The sequence below is a fragment of the Ipomoea triloba genome, chromosome 15 (assembly GCF_003576645.1).
Source record: "Ipomoea triloba cultivar NCNSP0323 chromosome 15, ASM357664v1".
Classification (NCBI taxonomy): Eukaryota; Viridiplantae; Streptophyta; class Magnoliopsida; order Solanales; family Convolvulaceae; genus Ipomoea; species Ipomoea triloba.
In genome coordinates, this window is record NC_044930.1 from 14,899,704 (window position 1) to 14,914,274 (window position 14,571).

At 39.1% G+C, this 14,571-nt stretch overlaps 1 protein-coding gene across 1 annotated transcript; it reads right to left on the reverse strand.

Annotated features, from left to right (window-relative positions):
• Nucleotides 1-4,173: 4,173 nt before the first annotated feature.
• LOC116007127 (ferric reduction oxidase 6-like) lies at nucleotides 4,174-9,916 on the reverse strand. The gene is made up of 9 exons (XM_031247726.1): nucleotides 9,660-9,916; nucleotides 9,435-9,528; nucleotides 8,888-9,085; nucleotides 7,645-7,879; nucleotides 6,882-7,209; nucleotides 6,504-6,786; nucleotides 6,116-6,371; nucleotides 5,594-6,026; nucleotides 4,174-4,619 (listed from the first exon to the last, which is right to left on the reverse strand). Exons 1-9 carry the CDS (start codon nucleotides 9,889-9,891, stop codon nucleotides 4,450-4,452), a joined length of 2,229 nt encoding a protein of 742 aa, XP_031103586.1. The 5' UTR covers nucleotides 9,892-9,916; the 3' UTR covers nucleotides 4,174-4,449.
• Between the last annotated feature and the right edge of the window lie 4,655 nt (nucleotides 9,917-14,571).

Genomic DNA, 14,571 nt, shown 5'->3' on the forward strand with positions numbered 1-14,571 from the left:
AAATTGCGACATATATACAAATATGCGATTATGTCGCGAATTTTAAGTGTAGCACTAAGAAAATTCGCGAATTTTAACTGAAGCACATTTAAAAAACGATATACAGCATAATTTATACCTGCAAATCGAAAAAACAATATTATAAATATGTGGTCGAAAATATTTAAATAAAGTTACAAGTATAGTACTGTACACTTACCGCTTTTTGGGACGGAATATATAGAACATTAGATGCGTTGAAAGACTGTGCTTGAAATTTTTCAACATCTGAATACTAAATTTCAATACAACTTTTATCGTTAACTATTTTAAGCAATAAGAAAACGGTAAGGTTAAAAATGTTTGCCATATTTAGGCAACTATCACCCTAATTTATAGTCCATGGATGTGAGAAACTTGATGGCTGATGCTACCCTTACAAAAAAAAAAAAGTTCCTTAAAATGCGGACTCACGCACCTCACCGAAAACCGCGCCGCGTCAGGTAGGTGGATAACTGACGCAGCGTAACCCTAGAACTGACCGGTCATGCAGAGACCGGTCACATCTAGACTTCCGCGTCAGTACTATTGGGACGCGGCTAAAACCTGACCGGTCATTTAATGACCGGTCAAATCCTGACAGCCGCGTACGCTTGTGTACTGACGCGGCTAAAACCTGACCGGTCATTTAATAACCGGTCAAATCCTGACAGCCGCGTCAGTACGCATGCGTACTGATGCGGCTAAACCCTGACCGATCGTTTAATTACCGGTCGGACGTCTAGACTGCCGCGTCAGTTGGCTTGCGTGCTGACGCGGCTAAACCCTGACGACCGGTCATTCAATGACCGGTCAAATCTTTACTGCCGCGTCAGTACGCATGCGTCTGGCGTGGCTAACCCTGACGGTCAAATCTACAGTGCCGCGTCAGTAACACTGAGCGGTCACGTTTATTGTGCAGAACCTCGAAATGCATTTAAATTCGTATCTAGGTTTAACATTTTCATGTATGTTGTTGTTGTGTTGTAAATGCACTTAATGTTTTTCGTTATCTTTTTAGATATCTCCCTATAAATAGGTCATACTATTCGCCACTTTCTGGCCTTACATTGCCTTTTGTTTATGTTTTCAACTCAATTTTCTTATGTAAACTTTGTGCTTTTTATTCTAAGTACTTTGAAAATCAACAACCAGTGATGCTTTTATCACAAGATCCGGTGGTGCTATTATCATCACCGTATTTTATTTATTGTGCTTCACTTATAATTCGCGATTACAATATTCATTTATTAGAAGGAGGGGCTGTGAGAAATTGGAAAAATGGGCAAGTTTGTTATTGTATTACGTAATTAATTTTAATACATTTATAATTTATTATGTATACTTACAATTTAATATAACATGTCGCAGATATCGTTCACCCCTCACTGGCCCCCATAACACTCTTGTGGAAGTGGTAGAAGAGACCTGAGCTCGAGCTCGATCGTAGTGCAGGAGTGAAAACAAACTTTGATTTTTACCATGTAAAAACAGGGCAGGCCATATATGGAGTTTTGATTGCGCAAGTTCACACCACACCAATATGGTCGATTGTCAAGCTGCAGATACAACTCATACTAGCATAGAATTTAAATATTTTATTATAATTTTTTTTTTTTACATATTCATATGTGAAAATGCGTTTAATATATTTATATTCGACTGTCTTTTATTATGTTTTAGTTTTGGTTCAATGTAATGTATATCCTACTCTCTGTAATTTCGAAAAAGTATTTTCAAATGGAAACGGAAAACGTTTATATTAACACAGTCAGTGTGTATTGCATTAATTTTTTTTGCGCACTTTTCATACCGATCAAATAATATTCGAAACTTTAAGTGGAAGTTAAAGTGAATAACACCCGAGATTGCTTGGAACATTTAGCCCAAGAGCAGAGCATATTCAATAAAAAAAAAAGGGCCCAAGTTTAATTGAAATCGGACTCAGTTGGAAAACTTTGCGTACCTCGGCCCACAGACAAAACTTTGCGTACCATGGCCCAAATTGGAAATGCGGATCAGCAGATACGCGCATTTGGGAAACGCGTATGTGTTCCCGGAAGCCGGCGACGTCCGGCAAGAGGGATCCGGCAAGAGGGAACGCGCTTGGGAAATGTGTATCTGGAGATACGCAATTCCCATTTGCGTTCGGCTTCGCCGGAGGTCGAAGGTCGCCAGCGTCCCAAACGCCTTTGGGAAATGCGGATCACGTATATACTAGAATCGCATTTCTGAAATGCTGGTTACATACTATATTCGTACAAACTAAACTCGCATTTCCCAAATGCAGCTGTGGTATAAAATAACTCAAAAGCGTTTCCCAAGTGCGGCGCTTATCGGCAGAAAAAAAAAATACAACCCACCCGCGTTTGTAATTGAAATGCTAATCTTTCATATTTCGGTCAAAAAACTCTTCAGCCACCAGGTTTACATATTCATGAACCTAACCACAATTGGCTTGGAGTCTGACATTCTGTAGATTAACAAGCGACCCACTACGTATTTTCTTCTTCTGGCATCTATAGTACCATACTTTTTCCGAAATAAGTCCCAAATTGTTTTGGCTGACTTATGTACAGAAAATATATCAAATAGAGCGTCAATCATTTGTTGCAGTATAGTTGCTCAAACAGATTTGTTATCTTTCACGTATTTGGTACGAGACTCCTAGGACTGTGCATGCAATTTTGCAAGTGTTGTACAATCAAGAGTAGTCCTGCAGAATAATCACCTGGGAATTTGCTGCGTGATTTTGGCTTCAGCAAGAGCTTGATATTTTGCAAGGTCTTCGATAGTCGAGACCATTTTGAATTTGCATGGTCATCAATGGTTATGTAGTCTAATTCAAGGGCTTCAAGATGCATGATCATTTTGACTAACTATCTTCGATAGTTGAGACCATTAAGAGGTTTCACTTTGGCAAGGTTGACGATGGACTTGTTGTGTGTGTGCGACATTGTTGTACAAGAGTATTGCTTTTAACTGTTGTAAAATGAGGCAACAACGTATGCAACACTGTGGACGAAAGAAAGGAATAAAAACAGAATGAAACATGTGTTGTGTTCTTGAAAACACTACCTTAAAAGTAATATTTTCTCGCTGAGATGCTCAGTTGACTCCTTAACCTTGATAGGAAGATGGCTTATTCAATAATTCTGAAATGGAATCAACTCTTGGCCTATCAACTCTTGTGCACTCATTGGCTGTTCTCGAATAAGTGCTTTTTATGCTTTCTGACTTTCAATCTAGTACTTGGAGAATTGGTATCTTTATTTATGCATCAATGAAGATAGATGCATTCGCCATAGTTTTAGCATTACGCCGGAGATGGAGTACTTGGGATCAGCAGAATTTTAAAACTACAGAACCAACTGGTTTCACACCGGGAGAGTCCACTCTTATGAGCTCTTGAGATATGTCATAGCAACCAATGCCGTCTTGTATAAAGTACTATAAAGAATAGCCGGTAAGCTTCCTCCACCCGGAGTAAGCTTCCCTACAATCTCAATCGCCGAAGGGCTCGCTAGTCCTCTCAATCGCCGAGGGCTCGCAGCAGTTGTCCCACTCCGGTCAGGGTTTGGCGTAATGCTAAAACTATGGCGAATGCATCTATCGTCATTGATGCATAAATAAAGATACCAATTAGGTGCTAAGACCGACGACTACACGGCTCTATACCAAGTCATGAGCGATAACGAAGCCAAGCCGATACGATTTTAGGGCGAAAGAAAGCAAACGGAGAAGGTGAAGCCGAGCAGCAGCGGTTTCCCTTTTCTTTCCTCCTGATGAGGCCTCAAGAAACTTAGAAAAGTTGTTTATTATAAAGAAGGATAAAGGAGGTACCTTTTCTTTCCTCTGATGAGGCATCATGAAACTTAGAAAAGTTGTTTATTATAAAGAAGGATAAAGGAGGTTTCAATACCAATGTGGGACAACTAGCAAGCTAAAAGCCTTCTAGTTTGAATAATTGTCCCTATCTCCAAGCCTCCCTCCTCCCGAGCCAAACTAAGTGACTCCAAAACTAGACGAAGTCATAACTCACAAAAACTAGGAACAAAAAACTTGCTGCAAAAGGCAAGAAGAAAGAACTTGTCATGAGAGAACAAGAAAGAATCAATATAATATAAATATTAAAAATATAAGAAGTTTCTATGATGGTACAATTAGATATATCATATTAGTTGTACCCAGTATTATTAGTACTAATAAAAAATAATACCGGTATAAGTGTACAATTAAGTATATCATATCTAATTACACTCAATACAATCGGACTTAGTAGAAAATCCTTGAATATATACAGGTACACATAAACTTTACGTATTTATAGTTTTATACATCAACACATAAAATACACTACAGTTGCAGTTAGCCTGCAAGCAAACTTAGCATCAAAAACCTTTATTCAGACGATATTGGAAGTGCGATTGACTAGAGGTCAAAGCTGTGGCTGTTGAAATGGAATATGGACTGGTTACTTCTTCTCTTCAAGTTCTGTGTTCTGCATTCTTTTGCAACACTGGTCTGCAGAGCCGGAGGGCCGCAGAGGATCACGCCGATATCCACATTCCCCCACCGCTCCGACATGCTTCCAAATATTTCTGGGAAAAAAGAACAGCATAAGAAACATTCTCCCATACACCAAACACAACAATTCATAGTTTCAAGGAATTTCATGGGCAGTGGCAGTTTGGGTATTATGCTTAAAGTGGACAGATATTTTGTACGCATCGGCATTTAGCCTGTCTGCTGAGTCACTGACTTATCATGATTTATATCCTCCAAATACTTTATCGGGCCGGGATGTGATAGAGGTGTCAAACAGAGGGGTTAGCTTGAAGTGCAGTCCAAGCTCGGCCCGGTTTGGTTCATTTGCTACAATGGGCAGCCTATGACTAGCCCGTTTTATACTACAGATAGGGCCGGACTTTAAATTTTGGCCCGTGGACCAGGTTGGCCCATACATTTTTAAAAATATATAATATACATATATACTTTAATAGAGTAATGACTCATGAGATAATCATACTCCGTATTAGAAATTGTGATATTGATTTTATGCCTATTAAATTCTTACGTATTTACTATTTAATTAGTTAACTGTCTAACTAACATACTAAGTAGTAATTACTACCTTAAAATATTTTGAAGTTGTAAAATTTCATTTGTTTCAAATTCAAAAATTACCCTTACTACTTAATAGTTAGTAGCTGCAATTTGTAAACTTATTCTTATTAATGGTATTACATTGTTAATTATTCATTTCTTTATTTTCTTATAATAATTCTTAACTTAAATAGTTGAAAATAAATATGTGAACTTGTAAAACTAGTTTAGAAGGAATACATAACTTAAATTACTATAGACTGGGCCAAGCCCGGTCGAAACTTTAATTGGACTGTGCTGGCCTTGTCCAAAAAATAAATGGGTCGGATTGGACCGAGCTGGTCCAAGCCCGCGTATTTAAATTGACACCTCTCGGGTGTGGAGGGCCTTGGGGTTGGGGATGGAGGAAGGAATTTCAGAGGTGTGAACCAAATGGGCTGTAAAAGTTCATCTGGGGAGATCAACATACCTCCAAAGTCTGGTCTTTGACCATACCGAACCGTGCTAACATATTGCTCTTGGCCAGAAATCTTGTCCATCCGAGGCTCTCTCTGTTGCTTGATGCCGAAATAATCAGCACCATTGAAATCTTCTTTCGGGGAAGTCGTCTTCCTCTCCCAAAGTTGCCATAGACAGATCACGAGACCTCCGAAAATAACGATCCCAGCAGCCATGCATCCCATAAAGAGAAGCCCCTTGTACCACCAGTAGGTTACACTGAAAGGGTTTATATACAGGACATTTAGCAGAGCCACACAGATGGCCATGCCTATTGTTGATGCCACTAAGTATAAACCAGACCACACAACATGCCCAGTACCAACCAAACCAGACATTGTGCGTCCCGTGAGGCTCGGGAAGACACAGGAGGAGGTTACTGGCTTCGACGCTATGCCTTCCTCCTGCATTAGATAATAATTTCCATAAAAATTACTGAGTAGCGTAGAGAGGTAAAATATACTACATCCAGAATATCCACGAGTAGACCTACCAAGGGAGGTTCTGTTTCTCGAGTAATGTAAGTTTTGATCTCAAGGTTCAGTTTATCGGAGAAAAGAGGACAGATCCCCTCCATGTCAACTGTCTGGAGAAGTGGAAGTTCGTCCGAATTTTTTATGGCCCATACTAGTAAAATATTTATTGGCAGCGATGGCAAGCCATCATTAATACGGTGAAGGATGTCACTCAAGATTGCTAGGAAGGGTGAAATTCCTATCCCTCCCGCGACCAAAATCAGGTTTTCGTACCTAATAAAAGTAACATCAAGATCATCAGAAGCATGTAAAACATGCATTATATCCCGCGATTTAAAAATGTGTTACAATAAGACAGTACGTTCCAACAAAATATGGGGGAGTTCAAAAAAATTGAGTACATACGTTAGGTGGTATGCTGATTCATGCCCATAAGGGCCTTCAACGGAAGCAGTTATCTTCTGATAATGCTTCAAGAGTGTTTGCGTTTCTGATTGATCATTTTCATTGGACAGACTCGATATCTGTTCCTTCAGCTTTTCTGTCCATCCCCCAAGAACCTTTATGAGGATAGCAAGATGATTTTTCCCATCAAGAGGACTCGAGGAGACACTGAAAGGATGCCACTGCAGCCACGATAACTCACGAACTTGAAGAAATACCCAGCCAAGAGCGTTATAGCGAAGATCTGCATGACCAAAAATGAAGGAAAACTTTGAAAATTGTGGTATATATATTAAGGAATTGAATCATCAAAGTTTTTATTAGTTATGTAGGAATTACTTTCAGGTTTTGAGAGAACGAGCTCCACTGTTCCACAAGGGAAGCATTTTGCTGAAAGCACGTCAACTATCCTTCGTGACTGACAGAATCTAAGGAAACGATCAAGCATGAAGAGGAATATTCCAGCAGCAGATATGCTGAAAACGAAATCACCAACATGCAAGGCCAAGAATACTACGAAAACTATATATAGTTGATGGGTATAGAAGAATAGTTCAAAGTTTATTCTCCTCACTCCGGGCATTGATGTTGCCCACATCACCAAACCAGCTGCCAGGCTGATAACTCCGGGAAGGTTAGCAATGCCAATATGTTTCCAGGCCAGTAGCTGCGGGCATTAAACAGCACAGGAAAATTTAGTACGTTCTACCATAATCCACCATGTATCGAAGATCTTTGTTCATCTATCAAGTAGATATAAAAGGAAGAAAAGAACTTATAGAGATCGAACAGAGAAGTATTACGGCCATTTTCTACTTCGGGAGTACTCAAAATCATTTCTCTATCAGAAAGACTTAATTCAGCTAAAGTTTCCGTTGATAAATATACCAAACCATATAAATAGCTTTCCGACCACTATTTTTATGCAATGAAAGCATGGAAAAGCGTTATTGAATGTTGGATTGATTGCCTATAGTAAGTACAAAAGATGACATCCAAATTAACAGGAGGCAAAACTAGTATGATACAAAAATAATAATGCTCTTATGCATATTGAAAAGAAAGGTTAAGGAGAGCAAATTAAACGTAGATTTAAACTAACCTCCTCTACAAGGCGTCCCTGCATAGCCCAACCAATCACATAGAAGAGACCATGAAGAGTAAAGAGTGCCATTGTTAGATGTCCCAGCCAAACATGATATCTGGTTGCATGCTCAAAAGGGATATCTATAAGCCGAAGAAGAATGGAACCCCTTGCAACCGGGAGGAATAAGAATGCTAAGCATATTAGTCCAATAAATCCAAAGCGGAGACCTGTGAGTTCCAACAAGAAAATGCTGCGAGCAAAATTCAACAGCATGAAATTGGTCAATCAAACAGCGTGTTTTCAATGAAAAGAACAAGAGAATCTGCAAAGCACCCGTATTGAAAAGATATAAAGTAGATACAAGGTTGAAGATCATATCCTGATAGTTCAGCATGGTACTCATATATATATGTTAATCAAAGTTAAGAGACCAATCTCAAATCTCCGTCTATGCTACTTCAATTGTCAATGATTCTGTGAATAGTAAGAGTCAGTTCACGACTGGAGCTAATTCAAGCATACAACTCAAACTAGCCAAAGTTTAATAAAATTTCTATCAGTGAGATATATATTGTGAAGAGTTGGCATTTGGTTATGATAAAAAAGAAACAAAGCAGGGGGGGTAACCCTAGCCAAGATGGCAAGAGATCCACACTTGTAACCACAAGGTCACGAGTTCCAATCCTTGCCCCTTTGGTTTGAGCCGGTCAGCTATGGGTAACCTAGGCTAGTTTGCTTCCTTGTGGTCCTTTGGTTATGATAAAAAGAGACAAAGCACGGGATAACTCCAGCCAGGATGGCAAGAGATCCACAATCCTTGCCCCCTTGGTTTGAGCCGATCAAACACTTGGTGTACTTCCTTGTGGTGGTCCTTTGCAGGCTAGGGTCACAAGGCGGGATTACTCACACGTGAAAGAATTGTGGTTTTCCTCGTTAGAATACTTAGCCAGACTAAGTTTCCATAATGGAAAACCTTTTTTTCGAATAAGGGTGTTCTAAATTCAAGGTAAAAAGTTTTCTCTCTGAAAAATGAACACATTTATCTATCTTTAAACAACGAGCTATGCTGAATGGTTTCAAAATGACCAACTACTGACTGAAGAACATGCTCCAGCATATTAAAGTACTCTGTAAAACCTCTGAAATGCTTTGGGGAAATCAAATGAGTTATCTTCTTTCTCTCTTTTTTTTTTTAGTATGCATACATAGCATCACCATTTAGCTAATTAAAGCCAATGAAGCAGGCAAAAACAATTACCATTTCTCTTTTAATGCCACATCAAACTCTGCTAAAATTTTGTTGTTCTGTATAGTATACATAACAACAGCCCAGATAGTGAACACAGCAAAGAGCACTATTCCGATCATCTCTGCAGCAGTGACAACCCCAAATGGTCCATCCACTAGAACAGGAAATGTCCACAGGCGAAAACTTGCACCTTTCCCTGCCTTCTTCCTGTTACCAAAGGTTTCAATTTCAGAATTTTCTCAATTTTAAAAGTTCAACACTGGTTTATTATTATTTTTTTTTTGATCAAGAAATCATGGCATATGATAACCCCAATCAAGATGACTAAGGAAGGATACAAACTTCAAATTGTAACCATAAGGTAACGAGTTCAAATTTCAGCCCTCTTGGTCCATGAATAGGTCGGACATAGGCAACCTAAGCTCCATGTGGTTGATTTACCTCCTTATGAACATTTGTTGCTAGGGTCACAATGCGGAGTTTACCTGATACACACTAGTGGGTTTCCTAGTTACCCAAAGAAATCATGGCATATATAGGGGTAATAACAACATACACTTGTACTTCATCTTCCCCAGAGAGAATGAGATGTGGTATGGCAAGAAATGCAATGATCAGAATCGGTGCACTGTACCACAAAAATATGCTTCCTGCAATTCAATTTTCAATTATTAAAAAAAACCCAGATTATGGCAATTCAGCCAATTACTCCACATAAATAATATTAAAAAAAAAGTGTAAAGAAGGAGAAAGAGCTTATTAATAAAAATTGGAAATCTACCTGTAATCCCAAAAACAGTCCCTTTGGTGGCATTCGTTAGAGTGTTAGACAAATTATTCATAAATTCCGCTGGGCGGAGAAAGATAAAAGCCGCCCAGAGAATGAAGATAACACACATTACAACTTTCAGAGCCAATTTTGCAGATGAAACCCATAGGGGTGTTTTCTTGTTTCCATTAAATTCATCTCTCTCTTTCAGAAGAGGTTCATAGTAACCTGAAACTTCTCCCATTTTAATCAAGAAACTTGCAAAAACCCGCTGTGCGTAAACCAACCCAGAGCTCACTTAATATACAAAAAAAAAACCTTCACAAACAGGCAAACAGCCATGGGCCCAAGGTACCTTAAACCTACCTACGTAAAAGTATCAATATAGAATGTTTCTTTATCAGCAGAAAATGACACCACACAAATTTGAAATTTTTTTGAGGACAAAAAATTTAATTAATTGAATCATCAACAAGAACGTTAACAAGAAACATAAGAAGGGTATTAAATCACTCGTCAGAACCTGACTCAGAAAAAACCTCCCTAAGAATATAGTGGGCGGCACGAAAAACATAGTAAACACTGTAGCTAAATCAATATTATGGTTTAGTTGACTTAAGTCACAAAATTTTTAAAGAATCTGTAATGAAATTATTTTTACTTTTTATCCTATGCCTCTGTATTTAGTCATTTTAGTGTTCCAAAAAAAAAAAAAAGGTAGATGTTATCACAAATTAAGAATCACACCTCATATTTGACAGAAATAATATTTAGAGATCAAATATAACAGTGATTTAGTAGTCATAAAATTAAAAGTGAACAAAACAAATTGTCATTTGTAAAAGAAAAATACTATTTTTACTCTCAAATTTTACTCCCTTTCTCAAAATTTTAATGTTGACATTTTCTTAGGACCCCCAGAATAAAGATAACTTATCATATTTTATCACGTCAAAAAGTAAAAGTGAGGAAATAGAGACATGGAGCTCTTTGTAAAATCAAATGTGTATGGTCAAGCACTTTAAGTTCGAGTTTAACATGACCCGAGTTGAATTGAATCAACCTAAGGTAAATTATACCATGGACCAAAGTCTATCTTGCATTGTGGATCGGAGTCTAAAATGATATTCATATGATTTGTCTATAGTTAACATATTATGTGTCTGCAGTTAACCGATTTTGTGCATGTAAATAAATTGATGTCACATAATATGATAGTATGTTAATTCCATGCACATAATTTCTTAATTGAATACCTATAATATGTTAACTGCGACACATAATTTGTGGAACACAGTCTACAATGTTAATTGTTATATCATGGACCAAGGTTCATCTTGTATTGTGGACCTTAGTCTAAAAATTATATGTCTGCAGTTGATATATTTTGTACATGCAGTTAACAATTTATGTGCCTGTAAATAAATTGAAGGCACATAACATGTTAAATACAGACACATAAAATGGTAACTACAAACAAATAAATTATTAACTGCAAGTACATAATATGTTAGCTATAGACATATAATATGTTAACATATTTTGTACTTGCAATTAATAGATTATGTGTTTGTAGTTACTATTTTATATATTTGTAGTTAACACGGTTAACAGTAGGTACATAATATGTCAATTGCAAGCACATAATCTGAAATTTGTTTTGGACCAGGGTCCACAACGTAAGGTAGACAATGATGCATAGTATATTTGCCTCAAAATTCAAGGTGGGCTCTGGTTCATGATTGTGAACCCTGGTTCATGGTATAACAATTGTCAGCCTAACATATAAGTCTAGACAAGTAGTCCTTGATTCAGTTGATATGTGGGGTCAAGTCTACGACTTCCCGCTGGGTTACAGTGTGGATGTGGTTTTAGAACGTGTGGGTGGATACATTGGAAAGGTAGTTCATTTGGACGAAAGGAACTTTGGAGGTTTGTGGAAGAATTTCTACAAGGTTAGGGTCTCCATTGATGTGTCCAAGCCTTTAAGGCGTAGAATGAAACTAATAAAATGTTATTGTACGTGGAGTTGGGTTAACTTCAAGTACGAGTGACATCACATGTTCTGCTTTTTTAATGGCCGACTCAACCATACTGATAGGTTTTGCATGGAGGCTATGATTGCAACGATGGGCCCGAGGAAGTATCTGTAGGGAGCTTAGCTCCAGGCTGGCGGAGGGAGGAGGGTAACTAATATTGGAAGCCATTGACTAGTGACTGGGGATCAAGGAAGGGTAGAGAGGTGGCGGAAAGATTGGCTAGGGGTGACCAAGGTAGTGGCAGTACTGGAGGATATGGATAGGCGGGGCAGTCAACGAGGGGGCTTGGACTGTGAGGTGGCAGGTGTTGAACCAAAGAAGAGGCGGGGTACTGGTAATGGAAGACTGATGAGAATCAAAGGAGGTGGCATTTGCATGCAGAACGGGTCTAACAATTCTTTCTTGGCGGGTTTTGGCTCCTAGACCCACCCGTCTTAATGAGCACCTTGATTTGAAATTGTAGTAGCTTTGGCAATCCACAGACAGTTCGTTAAGTGACAAACTTGGTGTTTGCTAAGAAGCCTAATTTTGTATTTCTGATGGAAATGAAAGTGGGTCGGATGCATGCATAGTGGTTGAGGATTAAGCTTGGTTTTTAGGGTTGTTTTTGTGTGGAGAGTGTGAGGCTGAAAGGAGAGCTAATATTTTTTTTGTGGAGAACGAACAACCAAACTCAACTGTTGGCTTACTCATATAACCATGTTGTCTTGGAGGTTTTTCTCCCGAGATGTCAGTGATGGAGGCTTACGTGTTATTATGGATACCGTGAAATAACTAGGAAGAGAGAGACATGGGACTTTTTTAGGATACTTAGGGGTAGATCTCAGTTGCCCTGGGTGATTATAAGGGATTTCAATGACTTATTAACATAGACATAGAAGAGGGCGAGGGGGGGGGGGGGGGTGATTCTACATCCCTAGAGCTTGTTGGAGGGGTTTAGTGAGGCATTGAGTGACTGTAGTGTCGTGTCTCTCCTAACGGTAGGTTACCCTTTCGTTACCCTTTCACTTGAGAGCGTGGAAGAGAAACGAGGGAGTGGGTGGAGGAGAGGCTTGACAAGGTGGTGGTAGATACTTAGTGGGGGGAGCTCAATGATAGAGCACATGTCTTTAATATATAAACTATTACGTTTGATCAATTGGCTTTATTCCTTGATATCTATAAGTGGGCGGAGGGAGGTGATTGGAGGGGGTTTCAATGTGAGAATGTGTGGTTGTTGGATGAGGGGTGTAGGGGTGTGGTGGAGGGGGCTTGGGAGTAGTCGATTGGTTATGGGTTTCAAGATGGAATTCGAAGGTGTGGGGGACTTATGAACAAATGGGGTGAAGACAGATTTCACAAGTTTGGGGTAGTAATTGAGGCTCTCGAGAAAGAGATGAATGCTTTGAGGGGTAGGTTTGATGAGCAACCTTTGGCTAGGTTCAGAGAATTGGAGGGGTAGATGGGGAGGACAATGATTCAAGAGGAGGCCTTTTGGAAGTAGATGGCCAAGCAACATTGGCTCAAAGGGGCTTATAGTAATACGAAATACTTTCATCAGTATGCATCGTGCTGGAGAAAGAAAAACATGAAAGTGAGGTTAAAGGATGATGGTGGGAATTGGTGGAGGGCCTTTACTCCACCACCCATTACTAGGAACTTTGGGACCTTTAGACCTACCCTTTTGAACCTAAAGAGGTGAGGCAGGCTCTATTCTCCATTAGGCTTGATAAATGCCCGGGGCAAGATGGAATGAACCCTGATTTTTACCAACACTTATGGGACGTGGTAAGAGGAGATGTAACAGAATTTGTTCTACGTTGCTTTAGGGAGTTTTCTTTCCATGAGGAGCTCAATGATGCCAATATTGTCTTGGTTCCTAAGAAATTTGTTCCTAAGACTATGGCTGATCTAAAGCCGATTGCGTTGTGTAATGTGGTCTATAAAATCATGGCTAACTGAATGAAGCCCATGTTGATGAATATTATTTATGATTCCCAAAGTGCTTTACTCCTAGATAGATTGATCACTTCTAATTTTCTCATTGCTTCTGAGGTTGGTCATTATCTTAGGAGAAAGAAACTTGGTAAAGTAGGCTGGACAGCACTGAAGTTAGACATGGCTAAGGCCTATGATCGCATGGAATGGTCCTTTCCGAAAGCTATGATGCAGGGGTTGGGTTTTGAGGATAAGTGGGTTGACTTGGTTATGTTGTGTGTTTCTTCAGTGAGATACAAGGTTTTGGTAAATTGAAGTCCTAGTGAGGTGATAATCCCCTCCTGTGGTCTGCGACATGCGATCCATTCCTTATCTGTTTATTATCTGCGCGGAAGGTCTATTGTTGTTGCTCAGGAAACCCAGTCCAGGAGCACTATTCATGGGTGTATTGCCTCGGGGTGCCCCGTCTATTTATCATTTATCCTCTGTTGATGACATCCCTCTATTCTTTAAAACTAATCTTCAGGAAGCAGGGGAAATAAAACGGTGCCTTTAGACATGAGTTATTTTCAGGTCAAGCAGTGAATTACCACAAATCCAATATTTCTTTCAACCTTAACACTAAGGAGCTAGGGGGCTAGACATGCAGTGGCGGAGCCTCTGGGTTTCTTTGGTAGCTGATTTTGCAGATACTTGGGTCTCCCCTCTGTGATTGGTAGGAATAAGCTAAGGGTGCAATTTTCTCATATATTGAGCAGAAGATACAACATAGGTTATATTGAGCAGAAGATACAACATAGGTTATGTTCCTAAAATAAAAGGTTGCTAACAAAGGCTGGTAAGGAAGTGTTGATTAAGAGTGTAGCCCAATTTATGCCTACGTATTCCATGAGTATTTTTTTTATTGCCTAATACTTTTTGTGAAACGTTAGAAAGACTAATGAATAGATTTTGGTGGGTGGTAATGG